Source organism: Coregonus clupeaformis, chromosome 33 (genome assembly GCF_020615455.1).
Source record: "Coregonus clupeaformis isolate EN_2021a chromosome 33, ASM2061545v1, whole genome shotgun sequence".
In the NCBI taxonomy this organism is placed as follows: Eukaryota; Metazoa; Chordata; class Actinopteri; order Salmoniformes; family Salmonidae; genus Coregonus; species Coregonus clupeaformis.
The window spans coordinates 21,501,385-21,523,029 of NC_059224.1; the positions used below are offsets into that span (position 1 = coordinate 21,501,385).

Below are 21,645 nucleotides of genomic sequence, written 5' to 3' on the forward strand. Positions count from 1 at the left end.
CCTATTACTAGGCTATTCAAAATACAAATTCACTAATTGTAGGCTAACTGTAAGCAGGCCAGCACAATCAATTAACGAACAGCATCGCCTAGGGCTATACATTCTCTCCCAGACTCATGGATATACATTTTGGAGGTAGCATAAGGTAACCAGTCCATCCAGTATGCATAATAATACAATCCACACTCAAAGGTGATTGCTCTAATTTGTTTAATTTTGGAGTATAGGCTAGACCAATTATGTACCAAAGACATCTTAAATCAGTTTTTTAAAAATGTTTTTCTGCCATGCATAATATGCGGTAGGCTATGTATTTTATAACGGCACAATCATAATTGTAATTTAGTTTTTTTTTTCGGGCTTGGGCTAATAAGCCTATGCATATGCATAAGCTCTAATATGCATATGGGTGTTTTGTATTAATCATCCCCTTAGAAAGCACTGTGCATTTCGTTGTGTTAGGCTTTGAAACAACATCCACAACAACCATGTTTTACACTGTTTCAACCTGCTGTTAAAGTTCTTTCTTCAAATTGATCATCACAGTGAGGTGAGTTCTATAGGCCTACTGTTTTGATGATAAATGTTTAATGTGATTTTCGATTGCATTTACATTGATGTCAGAGTGGTTAGAGGGACAATAGAGCCCTGATTACCAGGCCATCAGGACCTGATGGTAGGTAGCAAAGGCATGTCCAGAGTGCATTAAAGGAGATTACCGTGACTCAACGGTCACCTGGAATTTTACTGCGGTCATGACTCATGACTGCCGGTGTGGAGGTAATACGGTCACCGCAACAGCCCTAGTGATAAATCATCGCTGTCAAACTCGGGCCCAAAATGGAGAATGGAACTAGAATACCCGGCGGAGCCAGAAATGGGTGCTCCCAAAATATGACCAATGACCACCTGCCTCTCCTTCACCATGAGACAGACCAGGAAAACAATGGGCAATAAATCAGCATTGGAGAAACAGTATGTGTGTGTGTGTGTGTGTCTAATCTCTGTAAAATCTACTACTGCATTCATCCATTCCAACCATATAGTTTGGCATGGAGGCCATCACTTTGACTCCTCATTGCTTCTATCTGATTTAGACTAAGTCCCTAATGCAGTGTAATCTATTCAGCTGGACTACAGTAATGGTCATTACTACTGGATCCTCAGTGAGATAAAAGCCTTCACATACTGTAGAGGGAGGGGAAGAGAAGGAGCAGGGCAGTATACTCTCTCTCTCTCCGTCTCTGTCTCCGTCTCTGTCTCGCTCTGTCTTTTTGTCCTGCCTTTAGAACCCCCATATCTCTATTTCTCTATAAGTCCATTATATCGCTGTGTTTGCCTGTCTCAAGACACACTCTGTCTTTGTCATGTCTCTTCCCTGCCTCTCTCTCACATTCTGTCTTCATAACTCTCCCCATCTTCCTCTCCCTCGGGGAACCAGACCCATCCATACAGCTCAGTGGATGTACTCTATGTTAGGTATCCTAGCAGAGAGAAGGACTGAGGGGTGGACGAGACCACCGAGTGCTCTACTTGAAACAAAACACTAATAAAAACACATTCAGCCATTAGTATGAGCCTGGGCCAAGAGGCTTAATGCAACCTCACAGTCTACTGTTTACTATAGCACTGGACAGATAATAGCCATTACTGCCTCAATGGGAGGGAGGGAGGGACACCAAGAGAAATGTTGAGATTCGGTGAAACAGTGCAAGTAAACGACAGATGGAGCTTGGGGGAGAAATAGAAGGAGAAAATAGGATGTTGCCGTTTTTGCCTTAAATCTGTAGCGGATAAGAGCATTATAATGGCTTTAACAAGAGCCGTTCTCAATTAGACCCTGTTCTCTCGGTCTCTCTTCCAACTAACACAAGCTCTTATCCTGCTTTCAGCATTGAGGGAAATATTTCTAAATATGCATTTATCATGTGTATGGGCCACTAGCTACCATTAATGTACTGTATATAATAGACCCTATCATACAAGCTATTCATAATGTATTAAAGCTACCAGTACGTGACTGAATACATTCCTGTACTACTCCTTCAAATTTCAAGCATTCAATTCCATTGACATTCTCTCCATATCCCTTCATCATTTTCATCTCACTCCATTCTAATGCCATACATCTATGACTTGAGTGACGGTTCAAATCAAAGATGCATTTTCAGTTATTGTCCAATTTGAGACATTCATTTTCAAATGCCGGAAGATCAAGTGATTTACCATTGATGTGGGTAATGGCAGAAATCAGTGCTAGGTTTCCAGTTATTGTCCTTGGGCCTGTCTGAGGATTGCTAAATGAATTCAAATTAGCCGTAGTTATGAATTTGTTACCATATCATTTCCTCTTACAACTCATCACTATGTCGGCCTGCATTGTGTAGTGTGTGTGTGTGTGTGTGTGTGTGTGTGTGTGTAAGAATGTGTGTTGGAGACAAACATCCTGGCCTGGCCACCCAGTCTGGGGAGAGTGATGCGTGTCCACACACCTGCGGTCCTACTCTGCTGATGCTAACGCATGCTAATGTCCAAGGCCCCTGGTCCTGGTGGAGCACAAGGACAGAGACGCAAAGGTGCTGTGCTATGTTCCCAGGTCTGACTCACCCTGCCTAGGGTAGCTCTGAGGGGTGGTGGGTGGAGAAGGGACAGGGGCCAATGTGTCAGCCACAGGGCTAGGGGACTAAAGAGACCAGACTTAACTGGAGGGAATGCTGCTTTGGGCTATTTTAAAGAGGGCTTCCGCCAGTGTGTTTATGCACATGAACACACAAATGCATACATTCTATCTCGCTCTCTTTCTCTCCCTCATACACACAACACCTTCTCTCTCTGTCTTTCTGTCTCTCTCATAAACACACACACACACACTTCCAGCAAGTCTAATGAGAGTAGGAGGACACTTCTCCTGAGCCTGGAGCGCCCTTCAGAATCTTTCCATGCAGTGATTACACAGACAGAACAGACCTGAGTGCAATGAAAATAGCCATTAAGGCTTTCAACGCTCTCCAGCACAAATACACCAGACTCATCACAAACACACGCACGCACCCTCACACACACAGTTAAAAAGCACTAAATAAGCTGTCTCTCTGTCCAACTGCTTTAAGATAGTTCCTCTGCAGGCCTATAGGAGATCAGGACCGTGGGTGGGTTGAGTAAAAATAAATCAAATTAACAACCGTGGGTGGGTTGAGTAAAAATAAATCAAATTAACAAACTTAAAAAACTGGGAAAAAACAATCTCAATCAGCCATGAAAGGATTAAAACCAAATCAAAACTGGGTAGAAATGATAATGGACCTACATTTCTAGTCTCCTCACTCTGTCCAGCTTGATAACAGTCATCAAACCAAAAGCTAGACAGTCATGGAATATCGAACATTCCAAAAGCGATGGATAGAGAACTATATTTAGCACATTTTGATGGCGAGGAAATATAAAACATTTGAAGTGCGGCCCTCCGGACGTCAGTGAAGAACGAATGAAGCCCGCGGAGAGAATGAGTTGAACACCCCTGGTTTAGACTAATAGTGGACAGTGTTGCCGTGTTAGGAAGAAGACTGGTGAAAAGGACAGGACTGATAGTGACTGGGAGGCTTGAGGCCAGACTGAACAAGAGGTTCAGCCCTGAGATAGGCGCAGAGCTAATCTCTGTACATGAGGATATGCCAATTACCAAACATTTGTCATTGCAGGTGATTTATAGTTCGGTGATTGTGGGTATAGGGTTTTGGCCAGCACTGTCAACCCCGAGGCCAGGCTATCTCCTGACCCGGAGAGCCAGGTAACAGCAAGACAAGCCCAGAGAGAGCGAGCCCAGAGCACATCCATCATCAGGAAGCACTGTTCCAGACCGCCGGCCAGTGAGCGCGCCCAGGGGAGTCCAGACGAGCCCAGAATGACTGAACCTCCAGAGGGGAGGCCCAATGAGCCCAGAATGACTGATGCGACCCAGGGAAGGGTAATCAAGTGTAGAATGACTGATTCCTCCCACTGGGTGCGGGTCCACCCAGGGGAGATTATAATAATAATAATAATAATAATATGCCATTTAGCAGACACTTTTATCCAAAGCGACTTACAGTCATGTGTGCATACATTTTTACGTATGGGTGGTCCCGGGGATCGAACCCACTACCCTGGCGTTACAAGCGCCATGCTCTACCAATTGAGCTACAGAGGACCACTGAGATTAAACAAGCGACGAATAACTGATGCCACCAAAGGGAAGGTAGTCAAGTGCTGAATGCATAGGTCTGTATTAGGAGAAGTTAGGAAAGTGTGGAGCGAGTGGTGGTAAGAGGGGGTGGTAAACGAGTGCACAGTAGTTTTCCTCAGGAAGATGAGAGGAGTGATCACAGAGACTGCCTGCTCAAAGGGAGATTAAACTAAGATATATGCGGTAACGCTGCCCAGGGTTGGTTAAATGAGCAAAGAGCAAGTGCTGAGTTTATTCTAGGGAATTAACTACTGAGTGAAAGGAGGGAAATCTACAGTATGAACCACCTCTCCCTCTGTCTCTCATGCACTTTCTCTGTATTTCTGCTCACTGTGGGCTCAGTAGTCTACAGGTAGATAAAAACACACTACACAGTCAGTCAGTCAGTCAGTCAGTCAGTCAGTCAGTCAGTCACACATGAAGAGAGACAGATTGACACACAGATAGGGTCTGACACTGTGAATGTGATATTAGGAGAGAGAATCCACACCAGAGGTCATAGAAAGACAGAAAAAGGATCTAGAGCAATAAAGCGCGATTCCAGCTGTTTGCTAATGAAAATTGGGTCCACTGTAAGTACACACACACACACACACACACACACACACGAGCAGCTGGTCTATCTCTCATCGCTCTCTGCCCTCTCGCTGCTCTGTGTGTGTGTGTGTGTGACCAACTTTTCCATCCGTCTAGAGCTGTCACTTGCAACCTCGCAATATGTCCTTGAGTGTAATAACAACACCACAGAAAAGCAGTCTCAAACCGACAGCAGAGAAACAAGACTCTACACCCGCACGTACACACGGACACGCGCACACACACACACACACACACACAGAGCCTGATTACTTGACATGCCACTGAGGCAGTGTATCAGTCCCGTACCCAGCCAGACATATGCAGACACACTGTGGAGGTGACATCCACACCCGTCAACACTCTCCCAAACAGATAACAGGAGGGATATGTTGACAAGAACATGAGTCACAAATACACAAGTCCCAAAATAGAACAAAAATATCCCAACTATGGCAGAGACGTGGAGAAGCAGTAATCTAATAATAATAAATAACCAACAGGCCAACAAAAGTATTAATTCACCCAGATGAAAGACATTCAAAAACATACAACTCTATGAACAAAATCCATGAATAAAACTAGCATTTCTAAAGAAGACAAACAACTAAGTTATGGAAAACGATCTGAACCAACAAGTTGAACACACATCAAGTCCATCACAACACCAAACCAAACACTGAATAAACACACGAAACAAATGAACGAACGGCATGACTGAAAGAGCGGAGGAGAGAACTCTTCCTCTCTCTGGCTCTCTCCCCCTCTCCCTCTCTTTCTTTCTGTGACTGACCTTGCAGAGTTTGTGGTAGCGTGGGGATGAAATGGCCATTCTCTGGAGCCTGTGTAGGAAGACCACCACTTTCTGGAGGGAGGTGCGGACCATGGCCATCATTTTACGCGTGCCACAGGTTTGCAGCCTGCTCCGAGTCCGCATGGCACGCTAGCACTGCCTAGCCCCGCTCATATCCTCTCCTCCTCCTTCTCCCAGAGACACACCACAGCAGGAGTGACGTGAACACACACACTTACACACACTGTCTGACACACATGCTGCGATTTGCATGCCCCCGCACACATATACTGGCAAACACAGTGCACGGTCAGTCACGTGCACTCTCACAGCAAACACTCTCTCTCACACACATATACACACACAGTCACACACACTTTGTCACACACACACACACACACACACACACACACACCTCCTCCTCACATGCGCTCACACACAAGCTCATGCATTTAAGCAAGCTGAAACACTCACTCACTCTCATTCACACACAATCAAACCACAGCAGACAAAACCACTCCAAAAAGAGATGTCACTCTGGGGTCCCACTTCAGGAGCCAGGGGTCAAAGAGGAAAAATCAGCCGATAAGCAAACAAAGAGAAGAAGAATGAGAGAGGGAGGCAGAAGTTTTGCTGGAGGAGAGGAGAGATGCGCTGCCCTCCGATCGCAGCTCACGGCAGACAGCCAGAGATCAGAGTGGGATAAAGACTGTGGCGCGCCGCGGAAAACCTTCAGAGCAGACGACAGAGAGAGAGAGAGCGCGCGATCAGGAGACCTGGAATAACAGATGACAGAAGCTGCTTCAGCCATCGAGAGCCAATGACCAGCCAGAGCGAACAAATGACTGGGAGAGAGGGAACGAGAGAGAGAAAGAGAGAGGGAGGGAGAGAGAAAGACACCAAGGGAGAGAGCGAGCACAAGTGAGATGCACAGCATGCAGCTCGCACACAGCAGGAGCAGCAGTGTGTGTGCGTGCCCCAGACGTAACAATATGCTCTGACACAGATACAGAGAAGAAGGGAAGAGCGAGAAGGGAAGAGCGAGAAGGGAAGAGAGAGAAGGGCAGAGAGAGAAGGGCAGAGAGGGAAGGGAAGAGAGAGAAGGGCAGAGAGGAAAGGGAAGATAGAGAAGGGCAGAGAGAGAAGGGCAGAGAGAGAAGGGCAGAGAGAGAAGGGAAGAGAGGAAAGGGAAGATAGAGAAGGGCAGAGAGAGAAGGGCAGAGAGAGAAGGGAAGAGAGGAAAGGGAAGATAGAGAAGGGCAGAGAGAGAAGGGCAGAGAGAGAAGGGCAGAGAGAGAAGGGAAGAGAGAGAAGGGCAGAGAGGGAAGAGAAGAGAGAGAAGGGAAGGAAAGAGAGGGAAGGGAAGAGAAGAGAGGGGATAAGTAAGATAAGGGGGTAAGTACATTTTGTGAGCACATGAAAGAGAAGAAAATAAAAAGAAAGTGAAGGATAGAGTATGAAAGAGAAACAGTGACATGGAAACAGAGGAAGTGCTGATGCAGTAGTAGCATCTGTAATTTGCTCTGTTAATAGATTCCGAAACATGACTTTCTCCTGAACTCAGGATCTGAACCCCTGTGACTTCCCCTAAAGACTCCTCCAGCACGACAGACAGCTACGAAAGCCTCATCTCAGTTACCCAAGACTCATAAATACAGAGCACACACACACAGATAAGAGGCACACACACACACACACACACACACATTAAGCTATATATAAAACTGTGTTCAGCTTTGAGCTAAGGGACATATTAATGCCCATATGGCCCCTGTCTGGCTTGTCACTTCATATCCAGGGAAAAGACTCAGTAGCAGGAAGGGAAAGGGAGGCTTAGCGTTGAACACACACACTCACACACACACACTCACACACACAGAGACACACACACACACTCTCGACCCCCATTCACACACACATGCGTGCACACACACACAGGCACACACGCTCAGTTAACCAGGTGAAGCCAGATTTTAATTTGGTGAGCCATATATTTATTCACTCATTCCACACAGTATTCATTATTCTAAGGGAATTACAGAAGGGAATACCGTTAGCTGGCCCAGTTAGCGATATCGCACTGACAGCACAGGGTTTCCTGTAAGAGCCGTTAGCGTTAGCATATATGAATCCCCCTCGGGAACTAGCATCATGTTCACATTAACTTACAGCAATGTTTGGCTAGCGACTCCAATGTTCTGAGAATGAAAGTTAATGTTTGAGAAGGGCCGGAATCCGTATGGTGTTTGCTGTACAGCTTTGACTTGTTATACAGACTGTAACGCACTAGTTTTAGCCTTTTAACACACATGCACACACACACACACACACACTTGCACAATGAACCAATGTAGCATTTTTGTACACATAGGTACATATCAAGGTGAAAACATCTGAGATACACTCACACACATCTGAGGTAGGCTAGATAAAAGCTCCCTTCCAACAGTGTGCCCTTTGCCCTCTCTGTGTGAGAGCATTACTACTACATCTCTTTGGAGTGTGTGTGTGTGTGTGTTTATGTATGTGTGTATGTGTGTGTTGCCCTCTGCCCTCCTTCTGTGTGTTGTGCGTGTCTCTGTGATCCTGTGTGACAGTGACTAACAGGGAACAGGCTGCATTGTGGCTTCACATGGAGTCACTGCAGCTGAACATGGAAGGGAACAGGTGAGCACGGTGCAACACAATATGGCACCACACCAGCTGAGGGAACAGGCTAGCACGGTGCAACACAATATGGCACCACACCAGCTGAGGGAACAGGCTAGCACGGTGCAACACAATATGGCACCACACCAGCTGAGGGGAAACAGGCTAGCACGGTGCAACACAATATGGCACCACACCAGCTGAGGGAACAGGCTAGCACGGTGCAACACAATATGGCACCACACCAGCTGAGGGGAAACAGGCTAGCACGGTGCAACACAATATGGCATCACACCAGCTGAGGGGAAACAGGCTAGCACGGTGCAACACAATATGGCACCACACCAGCTGAGGGGAAACAGGCTAGCACGGTGCAACACAATATGGCACCACACCAGCTGAGGGAACAGGCTAGCACGGTGCAACACAATATGGCACCACACCAGCTGAGGGAACAGGCTAGCACGGTGCAACACAATATGGCATCACACCAGCTGAGGGAACAGGCTAGCACGGTGCAACACAATATGGCACCACACCAGCTGAGGGAACAGGTTAGCACAGTGTAACACAATATGGCATCACACCAGCTGAGGGGAAAAGATAACCATCATCTCGTATCACCTCAAAAAATGTGAACATTATCACCGATTTGTTTTTATATATACAGTAGTAGATTGTGTAATTCAACCTCTAAGATTAAATAAAACATTTGTTCTCCAGTTGTAAGAACTAACATAAGGTGCTTCATCTTTCTATAGCACCCCTCTAAGACCAAACTTCTGAGGAGCAATGCCGTTTCCTTCTCCTTAGAAAGAATGTGGCTTGTAGTTATATGGAGCATCTCAAGAAGAAACACAGCTAAGGTGACAGACTTGACATTGACTGGTGACAGAAGAGTCACTCTGAATGAAGGAAGGCTCCAGGCTCCTTTCCCCATTATCTCAATCTGACCACTCTCTGTCCTGCTCTCTCCTTCTCTCTCTCTCTCGCCAATCCCCCTCTCTTTCCTCCTTCCCCTTTCTCATTCATTTGCTTTTATTCATAAAGTTTCCCTTTGGCACTGATTGCAGTCCATCAATCTTACCCCAAGTCGAGACACAGAGGGCAAGAGAGAAATACGAGGGAAATAAAGGGGAAGGAGGAGTAGAGGGGAGAGAGGACAAGCAGGGGTAGAGAGAGGGTGGAATAAAAATAAATAAAGGCATTTCCAGAAAGCTCAATTTGAAATCACAAGATGGCCTTCCTGTAGGTGGAAAAAGAGCCCATATATGAGCCCATATATGAGCCCATATGAGATCATGTATGAGCAGGTTGTTTTTAGAGCATCAATGCTCCCTCAAGTGAGACTAACCTCGAAAAACACAATGAAAAGGCACAACTAAATGGGAGCTGAATGTAGTCATAGATTACTATAGGAGTCTATAGTATTTCATCTGTGATCATCAGAACAGTATCTGTGATTCACAGGAACAGTGTGTGTGTGAGTTTAGCCTTGTCCTAAGGAGAGAAATAGCTGGAGTGTGAGAATGTGACAATTCTGAGGTTCTTAGAAAAAAGAGGGAGGGGTAATAAAGAGGGACAGAGATCAGATGGATCTGGGATGGTTTCAAAATGCAGGTGAAAAGGGACAGACACTACGGCCTTATCTGGAGTACTACAGGAAGAACATATCTTTCTCTCTCTCCCTCCCTCCCTCCCTCCCGCACTCATCCTCTTTCTCTTTCACTCGCCCTCTCAACATATCCCCCTTAGACACAGGAATCAATGTGGCTTTCAGACGGTCTCTTTTCACACAGACAGGGGCATTGTGACAGAGAGATAGCGGGTGAAAGAGGGAGACCAAGCGTGTGAACAAATCAAATCAGAACCAGATTGACATGACCGTGTGGTATGAAAAGTGCTCATCTCTGTCAAAGGGCTGTCGTACAACAAAACACAAGTCAAGGAGGATTTTGAATTGACCATTTATAAATCAAAAGGGAGGATAATGTGTGTCATCGTAAGAGGTGTGTAAATGACAAGCAATAGGCGAGAGGACACATACGCACATCACTGAACAGCGCAGGACAGAAAAATCAATGAGTGACCACATACACACATACGCACACACACTTAACCACAGTTCACATGAATGCACACACACACACACCTCAGACTCACAAACTATCTTAATGAGGGATGACGGGGGATAATAGGATAACACCTGACCCCCTCTCCCACACACCTCCTTTGACCTCATTATTTCAACCTCTCTCTGTATTCAGCCCCTCAGCCAAGCCATTTATCTCCATATACCTCTCCATATATCACTCAATATACTGTTCATATACCGAGCGTCAATCCCAGCTCTCTTTTTTGCCCCGTCACCTAAAACCTTTTACACACACCTACATAAACAATCAGCAGATCAAATGGGCATGGCCTACCTCCAGTTGCTCCCTCAGCTCCTTGACGCGGGCAGAGTCCTGTGATAGCTCCTCCCTCTGGGAGGCGTCGGCCAGGACGTTGACGGTAGTTTCGGCCTCCTGAAGCCACTTGAGGAAGGCCTCCAGTTCCCTGAGGGACGTCTGTAGAGCAGTCAGGTCACTGTCCAGCTGGGCCTGGCGGTCACTAGCCCTGTCAATCAATCAACACGAAATTCAATACACTAATTAGTTGATCGATGTAATGGCCAATGATCAAGCATTGGTTTGGTTGGAGGTCATTGTTGAATTAGCTAGCTGAGTAGAATTAAAATAGTTCAGAACATTATCAAAGTGATATTTGAGAAGTGTGAGTGTGTGTGTGTGTGTGTGTGAGAATTGGTTCTTCTATCCATGTAGGGACCTAAAATCCCCAAAAGTCCCCACAAGGATAGTAAAACAAGGAAAATTCTCCCTCGTGGGGACATTTCCCACGTCCCCATGAGGACAAAAGGCTATTTTAATCTTAGGGGTTAGGTTTAGGGTTACAATTAGGGTTAGAGAAAATAGGATTTTGAATGGAAATTAATTTTAGGTCCCCACAAGGATAGAAGAACATAACATGTGTGTGTCTGTGTGTGTGTGTGTGGTCTAACTTTGCCATCCTTTTGGGGTCCAAAATCCTCTCAAGGATAGTAAAACAAGGAAAATTACGCCAGTCCCCAAAAGGAAAACTGCTATTTTAGGCTTAGGGGTTAGGTTTAGGGTTAGAATTAGAGTTAGAGTTAGAATTAGGGTTAGGATTAGGGTTAAGAGTTAGGTTAAGGTTTAGTTTTTGGGTTAGGGTTTTGGGAAAATAGGATTTTGAATGGGAATAAATGTTTTGCTCCCCACTTGGATAGTAAAACCAACATGTGTGTGTGTGTCCACCTGTTGTTGATGCTGTTCCAGGCTCTGTTGTGTTTGTCCATGACCTCTTTGATTCTCCTTGTGTCGTCTGCAGAATACTCTCGCAGGAGCTGATTGGACAGCTCGTTAAAGGTTACCACGGTACCCTGAACTCTTCCCAGGTCTTGCAAGAACACCTGGAGAAGAAAACATAAACAAACAACAAATAATGACAAAGCAAATGGCTTTCTAAATATTTATTTCAATTCTTTCATATCCATGTCACATCCCTTTTAATCTCACTGCAATTATCACGGTTCCCTCAGGATCTCACTTTGTTTACTAAAGGTATGCTAACCCATTTAATTAAATGAGAAATAATAATTACTTTGTTATCAGAGTTATCCTATCAGTACCTGTTCTAGGTTATTGGAACTACAGTACAGTACCACAGTTAGACACAGATGCCCTCATGTGTTTGAGGTTGGCATTGCATTGGCCACTCAAAAAGAAAGTCTACACATGACAATCCCCATATACAACACATACCATTATCTGCCTGCAAGGCATGTTTGAACAGCTCTCATTAACACTATCAATAACAGTCGTGACATACCAACAGTAAGCCCTTTCATTTGCATAGACTCATCAAAATCAGCATGTCACACCGTGATATTAAAACGCATGATGAATGGTACAAAATATATGTGTTATGTATCGGGCTAAGATGCAAACACTCAAAAACATACTTTCCATAACCAGTTTTGAGTCACAGATTACTACCCAATCCTAACCTTAACAATTAACATAATGAAAAATATCTGACCCTTTATCAGTGGTTAGAGGCTACTCTCATCTGGCTAATGGGGCAGGGGGTCAGTAGTTCAAAGGTCAAAGGTGAGGTGTCTGTGTATCTCTCACCTTGTTGTCACTGAGCTGTTTGGTCAGGGGTTCCCTGGAGAGCTGCAGTAGGTTGTGCAAGCGGCCCTCATTCTGACCAATCAGAGCCTTCACCTCCTGCCTCTGCTCCTCCCACTGGTCACTGTGGCCAATCATACTGTCCAGCTGCTGGAGCCGCGCCTCTACGCCGTGCTGCGTGTTGTCCCATTGGCTATGCACCTTCTCTACTGCAGTGAGAGAGAGACGAAGGGAGAAAGAGAAATAGTGGTGGAGATATTACAAGATAGAGAGTAGTGGTTGTGGGTAGGGCTGTGGCGGTCATGAAATTTTGTCAGCCGGTGATTGTCAAGAAAATAACTGCCAGTCTCACGGTAATTGACCGTAATTAACATAAACACATTTAGCATCTCCTGGCTTCCACGCATAGCCTACAAGCCACTGATGCAGACCTTTGGAACATCTACATTTTAAAAAGTCTAATAAATCCATGTAATATAGCCTACACCATCACAATAAATCCATTATTTATTTTAGAAAGGTCTAAAGAAACATGATATGAAGAAAATATAGTCTAGAAGAAGAATAGCATACTCTGAGTTGTCCTTATGTTAGGCCCTGATCTGGCTATGCCATATGGCTGTGGGCTACACTAGTTCATTTAGCAGACAAGATTTGCTGAGAATTCCGTGGCATTAATTTATATTATTTTTTAGTATGAAGAATACAATTGAACATACAGTGGCTTGAAAAGTATTCACCCTCAATCCAATTCTCATTTGGATTGAGGTCTGGGATTTGACTAGGCCATTCCAAGACATTTAAATGTTTCCCCTTAAACCACTCGAGTGTTGCTTTAGCAGTATGCTTAGGGTCATTGTCCTGCTGGAAGGTGAACCTCCGTCCCAGTCTCAAATCTATGGACGACTGGAACAGGTTTCCCTCAAGAATTTCCCTGTATTTAGCGCCATCCATCATTCCTTCAATTCTGACCAGTTTCCCAGTCCCTGCCGATGAAAAATGGATGGTGTTCTCGGGGTGATGAGAGGTGTTGGGTTTGCGCCAGACATAGCGTTTTCCTTGATGGCCAAAAAGCTCAATTTTTGTCTCATCTGACCAGAGTACCTTCTTCCATATGTTTGGGGAGTCTCCCACATATCTTTTGGCGAACACCAAACGTGTTTGCTTATTTTTTTTCTTTAAGTAATGCCTTTTTTCTGGCCACTCTTCCGTAAAGCCCAGCTCTGTGGAGTGTATGGCTTAAAGTGGTCCTATGGACAGATACTCCAATCTCCGCTATGGAGCTTTGCAGCGCCTTCAGGGTTATCTTTGGTCTCTTTGTTGCCTCTCTGATTAATGCCCTCCTTGCCTGGTCCGTGAGTTTTGGTGGGCGGCCCTCTCTTGGCAGGTTTGTTGTGGTGCCATATTCTTTACATTTTTTTATAATGGATTTAAATGGTGCTCCGTGGGATGTTCAAAGTTTCTGATATTTTTTTATAACCCAACCCTGATCTGTACTTCTCCACAACTTTGTCCCTGACCTGTTTGGAGAGCTCCTTGGTCTTCATGGTGCCGCTTGCTTGATGGTGTCCCTTGCTTAGTGGTGTTGCAGACTCTGGGGCCTTTCAGAACAGGTGTATATATACTGAGATCATGTGACACTTAGATTGCACACAGGTGGACTTGATTTAACTAATTATGTGACTTCTGAAGGTAATTGGTTGCACCAGATCTCATTTAGGGGCTTCATAGCAAAGGGGGTGAATACATATGCACGCACCACTTTTCCGTTATTAACTTTTTTAAATTTTTTGAAAGAAGTTTTTTTTTTCATTTCACTTCACCAATTTGGACTATTTTGTGTATGTCCTTTACATGAAATCCAAATAAAAATCTATTTAAATTACAGGTTGTAATGCAACAAAATAGGAAAAACGCCAAGGGGGATGAATACTTTTGCAAGGCTGAATAAAATAGAAAGGATATTTTCTCCAAACAATTTGAGGGAGTGCGCACATGCATCTATTCTGTGTTGAGCAGTTAACAACAACAGGTACTCCTACAGTATATGCTTAATTTAGAGTTATTTATGTAACTTTAGTTGTGATACAAACATTGGGCTACCATTTAGATTTTTTATACATTCTAAGGCTGCATGATGCAACTCTAATGATGATTTGAAAAAAGCCTCAAGAAAGGCATGAGCTCGGCTTTGTTTCTTGTGCAGGCTGTACACACTTCATCAGTCTCTCATTCACAATTTGACAAGCACTTGATAATGCCTTGAATTTCCCAGCGGCATCCCCTTTGTGTGGCTGTAATGCCCCCTAAAAAAATCCATGCCTTTTGCGGCCAATGGCCATTGTGCCCTTGGCCTGAATCTAATAATTATAATTCCCTTCTCCCGGCAGCATGCACCAAAGCACCTCTCACTCAAATGGCTCTCCGTCATGTGATCAGGTCTTTTTCACAAGCTACAAGTGAAGACAGGGTACTCAACTGCGTGTGTCCTTATCCAATCCCAAGGTGCATATTGTCCACATTTACTTTTCGTCAGTCAACAAGATGAGTAGGCCTAACGAACAGCAAAAGCACTAGCCTATGTCAATCTACCATCCCCCATAGTACAAAAGTTGACCTATTCTATTCTGTGCGAGAAATAATTATTCCAAACATAGACTGGGACAGTTGTGGGATAGAGCCCAAAATAATATAACCACTAGCATCAAAAAACCTGTTTTAAGCAATGAGCCTGACGCGACAGATGAGAACGTTTAGCTTAAAATGTTGATAAACTATTAGTCTATTTCTTCACATTATAAGCGCAGCAATGTGCACACTGCAGTAGGCTATAAGCGTGAATGTTCCATTAGCAGGAAAACCCCATTCTCAAAAATGACCAGAAATGTGATTATGCATGTAATGCTTTTAGTATAAAGGTGCATTTTCATGGAGAAAATTAACTGCCCCAAACTTGAAACTCACGCGCTGCGTATGTATGCCAGTTAGGCTCTAAACCCGTTGTAAAGCAGATTAATGTGCTTCATTTTAAGAAGTTATTTGGCCACTTTAGTTGTGATGCAAACCTTATCAAAACATATAGGCCTATGGGCTAGGCTACATGAGGTGTGCAACTATGATTTGGAAAAGTAGCAAAAAAAAATCATGCGCTGTTTCTTGCCTTAAGCTGGGCATCATTCACAAGTGATAATATTTAATTCATAAGGGATAGGCTAATATTGTCACCCATCACACTATTCTTGATTTAGTCTTGTCTTTACATATACTAAATAATATATGTGTGAAATTTGTTTTGATTTAGAATGGACCATTATCATGCACCTGTCTCGAAACAGGGGCAGCAGAAAAAAATACACTTAAATAGTGAATGGAGGACACTTTTCCCGTGGTTCATTTTTATGCCAGCCAGGTAGGCTATACTGTTGTAAAGAGAAGCAATGTGTTTAATATTAGGAAGTCTATAGGCCTAGCCTATAGAAACCTGATTGGATCATCCTCTTTTTAATAGAGGCCACCACTCTGTTTTCTCACGCATAGCCTATAGAAATGTTGCGCAACATAAGCTCATGGGCACTCATGAAGTGTTTGATTAGATTTTCGATTACAATTGCATTGATGTCAGAGTGATTAGAGGGACAATAGAGTGCTGAGTACCAGGCAGTTAGCAAGTTTGGTAGGCTACTAATGACCATCGGCAGCATCAGAGCTTGGAGAAGCCTAATTACCGTGACTAAACGGTCACATAGAATTTGACTGCCGTCATGACCGCCAGTGTGGCGGTAATATGGTCACCGTAACAGCCCTAGTTGTGGGTTGTTAGTTTGAATCCAAGGTTGGGTAGGTGAGGTGTACCTTCTGCTTTCCTCTGTGAGCATACAGTACATACGTTTCTCAGTGATGGAGGTGCGTACGTCCAGGTTGGAGGTCTTGTTCTTGATGTTCTGGGCCAGAGTGAAGATGTCTTCCAGCTGGGGGTGACGCTGCTCCAGGTCACTTTTAGTCACCTGGACAGAATATATATATATATATATATATATATATATATAATTAAGTCCTTTTTACTTGAACATATTAAAGTAACCACAACCACAGATGCATATACTATTACTAACACGTATCCCAGGTATATGCTGAGGTTCACCTACATACACAGACTCACTCAATGTTCATGGCAGGTTACAGTATATAACCACACACTCAGTGACTAAAGCCATCACCCAGCACACCCCACCAGTGCCCATTCATTCCCACACACACGTACCTGTAGGCGTCCCATGGTGGCATGTATCTCGTCTGTGTCCCCTACAGTGACGATGTTGGACTTGAGCATCTGTGTGATGAGCAGCAGCCAGTCAGCCAGCTCTGTGGCCGTCTCGTTCAGGTCTGTGGGGGCCACCAGCTCTGGGCTGCGGGGGGTCTGGTGGTGGTGGTCCTCACTCATCAGACTGGCCATCTGTACTGCTGATGGGACCACTGACACTGGGGATGGACAGGGGGGAGGGGGGAGGTGGAGAGAGGTCAATTTGATTCAATCCAATATTTATTTGTATTCAGTTTTGCCATTGCCAGATTACAAATTATGTTGTTAAAAACAGATAGGACTGTTATAAAGTAGTAACTAGTAATTAATAATTTTGGTTAAGGTACCTGAGAGTTGTTGTTGTTGGGCGACATGGTGGGTCCATGGAGAAGAAACAGAATGTTGCAATGGAGACAACATAGGTGGGTGTTGAGATTCCTTCAATCTTCCGTCCAGAGCCTTCCAGTCTGCCGCCAGCTGCTCTACCTTACTCTACACACAGGGGGCACAGGAGAGCACACACATGTCTGTCTTCACTTGGAGTTACAGTCGATTGCAGTTACACATTAATAAACTTGTAGTGGTGTTGTTTCATGGGGTATTTTTTGTTCATTGTGTGTTGATGCAACTGTGTTATGCTTGTTGTTGGCCAAAGCAAAGCAGACCTTCTCCAGGGGCAGCAGCTGTTGTCGTCTCTGTAGTTCTATGGAACGGGCCAACAGTTCCTCTAGCTCTCTCTTACGCTCCCTCATAGCTGCTGCCAGAACCTACAACACAGAGAGGGACAGACGGACATAGAGACAGACAGACAGAAATGAGTGCCTGAATGTCTCCATCTAAACGGAGACAGTTATGGTCCAATCAAATAAAGAGACCTTGTTAACATAAAGTACAATAAAACACTGGATTTAAGGTTCTGCCCAAGCATCTTCAATTTAGCGTGGCTAGCCAAAGTGCTGTGTGTGTGTATTACCTGGCTCTCTGCAGGGCTGACACCTCTCCCACTGAAGGTCTGGTGTGTGACCTGAACCCAGTCGGTCATTCTGTTCATCTTGTTCTGGAACTGACCATGACTCTGTAGGTTCCCCTCCACCTCTCCTACTTTATCTAACAACTCTTGAGTCACCTACAGGAGAAGGAGGGGGGAAGGATGACAGTGAGAGAGAGAGAGAGAGAGAGAGAGAGAGAGAGAGAGAGAGAGAGAGAGAGAGAGAGAGAGAGAGACAGAGAGACAGAGAGACAGAGAGACAGAGAGACAGAGAGACAGAGAGACAGAGAGAGAGAGAGACAGAGAGACAGAGAGAGACAGAGAGAGACAGAGAGAGAGAGAGAGAGAGAATTGACAAGAAATGGAGAGAAGGTGAAGGAGAGATTGTCCATTTCCACTTTTTTACTGTTACTCTTTCACCCTTCCTTTTATCCAGTTTAAGTTGACCTTTAGGCTACTTAGTTGCATTAGGTTCATTAGGAAATGTAGGTTCAATAGGTTGAATAGGTCATTCTCACCTTGCTCCAGTTGAGGTTGATGGTCCTGAGTTTGCTCTTGTGCTGATCTCTCTCCTGAGGACTCACGCTCTGATTGGCCAGAATCTGGGGGCTGTTCTTGTTCAGCCAACCAAGACGCTCGTTCTGGGCGTCCATCTCCTCAGCGAGGGTCTAGAGTGAGAAAGTTGAAAGAGGGGTGAAGGAGGGTTAGGGAGAGATGAAAGGGAGAGATGAAAGGGAAGTAACAGGGAGATGAAAAGGGGGTAATGGGAGAATTAAGGGGTGAATGAAGGGGTTAGTAAAGATGTGGGTTAGGGGGGCAACAGTTTCTGACCCTGAGCCTTACCTTGAGTTCTTTGAGGTTCTTGTCGGTAGCGGTGACGGGAAGAGAGCTCACAGCACACTCAGCCTGCTCCAGCCATAGAGTCAGGTCTCCACTCCGCCTCACCAGCTCTGATAGGGCAGGGTCACCTCCAGCCAGCCTGCACACACATACACAGTTTAAGATCTCTATTTCCCTGCGGCTGCTGTGTGTAGGCCTAATCCTAACATTTACATTTTCTATTTGTATATTTTATATTTAACCTTTATTTAACTAAGCAAGTCAGTTAAGAACAAATTCTTATTTACAATGACGGCCTACCCCGGCCAAACCCTCCCCTAACCTGGACGACGCTGGGCCAATTGTGCGCCACCCTATGGGACTCCCGATCACGGCCGATTGTGATACAGCCCAGGATCGAACCCGGGTCTGTAGTGACGCCTCTAGCACTGCGATGCAGTGCCTTAGACCACTGCGCCACTCGGTCCCCACTGATCCATCATGCTGATATCAGACATTACCACCAAGGACATTGATGCAGAAAATATTCATACATTTGGATAAAGCTTAACTATTGCATTGGAGCATATCTGCACCATAGTAATGTACGATATAACAGTAACATCTAGTAAATCCTCCTCATATAAAAATAATCAAATATTTAAAACATGGTTTTTCCTTTGGACACAATTTTTGGGGCCCGAAATCATCATATCACCCTAATACTAAGGAAGTCTCGAGGTTTTGCTCGCCTGAGGTAGAGTATCCTATGATAAGCTGTAGACCACACTATTTACCAAGAGAGTTTTCATCTATATTTTTCATAGCTGTCTATTTACCACCACAAACCAATCCTGGCATTAAGATTGCACTGAATGAGTTGTACAAGGCCATTAATCAACAGGAAAACGCTCATCCAGATGCAGCGCTCCTAGTGGCCGGGGACTTTAATGCAGGGAAACTTAAATCCGTTCTACCTAATTTCTACCAGCATGTTAAATGTGCAACCAGAGGGAAAAAAACTCTAGACCACCTTTACTCAACACACAGAGACGCATACAAAGCTCTCCCTCGCCCTCCATTTGGCAAATCTGACCATAACTCTATCCTCCTGATTCCTGCTTATAAGCAAAAACTAAAGCAGGAAGCACCAGTGACTCGGTTAATAAAAAAGTGGTCAGATGACGCAGATGCTAAGCTACAGGACTGTTTTGCTAGCACAGACTGGAACATGTTCCGGGATTCTTCAGACAGCATTGAGGAGTACACCACATCAGTCACTGGCTTCATCAATAAGTGCATCGATGATGTCGTCCCCCACAGTGACCGTACGTACATACCCCAACCAGAAGCCATGGATTACAGGAAACATCCGCACTGAGCTAAAGGGTAGAGCTGCCGCTTTCAAGGAACGGGACTCTAACCCGGACGCTTATAAGAAATCCCGCTATGACCTCCGACGAACCATCAAACAGGCAAAGAGTCAATACAGGTCTAAGATTGAATCATACTACACTGGCTCTGACGCTCGTCGGATGTGGCAGGGCTTGAAAACTATTACAGACTACAAAGGGAAGCACAGCCGCGAGCTGCCCAGTGACACAAGCCTACCAGACGAGCTAAACCACTTCTATGCTCGCTTCGAGGCAAGCAACACTGAAGCATGCATGAGAGCACCAGCTGTTCCGGATGACTATGTGATCACGCTCTCCGTAGCCGATGTGAGTAAGACTTTTAAGCAGGTCAACATTCACAAGGCCGCAGGGCCAGACGGATTACCAGGACGTGTACTCCGAGCATGTGCTGACCAACTGGCAAGTGTCTTCACTGACATTTTCAACATGTCCCTGACTGAGTCTGTAATACCAACATGTTTCAAGCAGACCACCATAGTCCCCGTGCCCAAGGACTCTAATATAACCTGCCTAAATGACTACCGACCCGTAGCACTGACGTCTGTAGCCATGAAGTGCTTTGAAAGACTGGTCATGGCTCACATCAACAGCATTATCCCAGAAACCCTAGACCCACTCCAATTTGCATACCGCCCCAACAGATCCACAGATGATGCAATCTCTATCGCACTCCACACTGCCCTTTCCCACCTGGACAAGAGGAACACCTACGTGAGAATGCTATTCATTGACTACAGCTCAGCATTCAACACCATAGTGCCCTCTAAGCTCATCACTAAGCTAAGGATCCTGGGACTAAACACCTCCCTCTGCAATTGGATCCTGGACTTCCTGACGGGCCGCCCCCAGGTGGTAAGGGTAGGTAACAACACATCTGCCACACTGATCCTCAACACGGGGGCCCCCTCAGGGGTGCGTGCTCAGTCCCCTCCTGTACTCTCTGTTCACCCATGACTGCATGGCCAGGCACGACTCCAACACCATCATTAAGTTTGCCGACGACACAACAGTGGTAGGCCTGATCACCGACAACGATGAGACAGCCTATAGGGAGGAGGTCAGAGATCTGGCCGTGTGGTGCCAGGACAACAACCTCTCCCTCAACGTGACCAAGACAAAGGAGATGATTGTGGACTACAGGAAAAAAAAAGAGGACTGAGCACGCCCCCATTCTCATCGACGGGGCTGTAGTGGAACAGGTTGAGAGCTTCAAGTTCCTTGGTGTCCACATCACCAACGAACTATCATGGTCCAAACACACCAAGACAGTCGTGAAGAGGGCACGACAAAGCCTATTCCCCCTCAGGAGACTAAAAAGATTTGGCATGGGTCCTCAGATCCTCAAAAAATTCTACAGCTGCACCATCGAGAGCATCCTGACTGGTTGCATCACCGCCTGGTACGGCAACTGCTTGGCCTCCGACCGCAAGGCACTACAGAGGGTAGTGCGTATGGCCCAGTACATCACTGGGGCAAAGCTTCCTGCCATCCAGGACCTCTATACCAGGCGGTGTCAGAGGAAGGCCCTCAAAATTGTCAAAGACTCCAGCCACCCTAGTCATAGACTGTTCTCTCTGCTACCGCACGGCAAGCGGTACCGGAGTGCCAAGTCTAGGTCCAAAAGACTTCTCAACAGCTTCTACCCCCAAGCCATAAGACTCCTGAACAGCTA

The 21,645-nt window shown here is 45.3% G+C and overlaps 1 protein-coding gene across 4 annotated transcripts in view; it reads right to left on the minus strand.

Annotated features, from left to right (window-relative positions):
• Positions 1–21,645, minus strand: part of utrn (utrophin) — a 263,392-nt gene that overhangs the window by 126,934 nt on the left and 114,813 nt on the right. For 3 of the 4 annotated variants that reach the window (XM_045210194.1, XM_045210195.1, XM_045210196.1), the window contains 10 exons: positions 18,583–18,718; positions 18,258–18,407; positions 17,725–17,877; positions 17,417–17,518; positions 17,099–17,243; positions 16,713–16,930; positions 16,338–16,455; positions 12,455–12,660; positions 11,576–11,730; positions 10,670–10,859 (listed from right to left, as the gene is read on the minus strand). In XM_045210194.1, the coding sequence (XP_045066129.1) occupies positions 10,670–10,859; positions 11,576–11,730; positions 12,455–12,660; positions 16,338–16,455; positions 16,713–16,930; positions 17,099–17,243; positions 17,417–17,518; positions 17,725–17,877; positions 18,258–18,407; positions 18,583–18,718 (1,573 nt within the window). Of the gene's footprint in view, positions 1–5,591; positions 6,579–10,669; positions 10,860–11,575; positions 11,731–12,454; positions 12,661–16,337; positions 16,456–16,712; positions 16,931–17,098; positions 17,244–17,416; positions 17,519–17,724; positions 17,878–18,257; positions 18,408–18,582; positions 18,719–21,645 lie in introns of those variants that run through there. The other variant, XM_045210197.1, reaches the window with a different exon arrangement.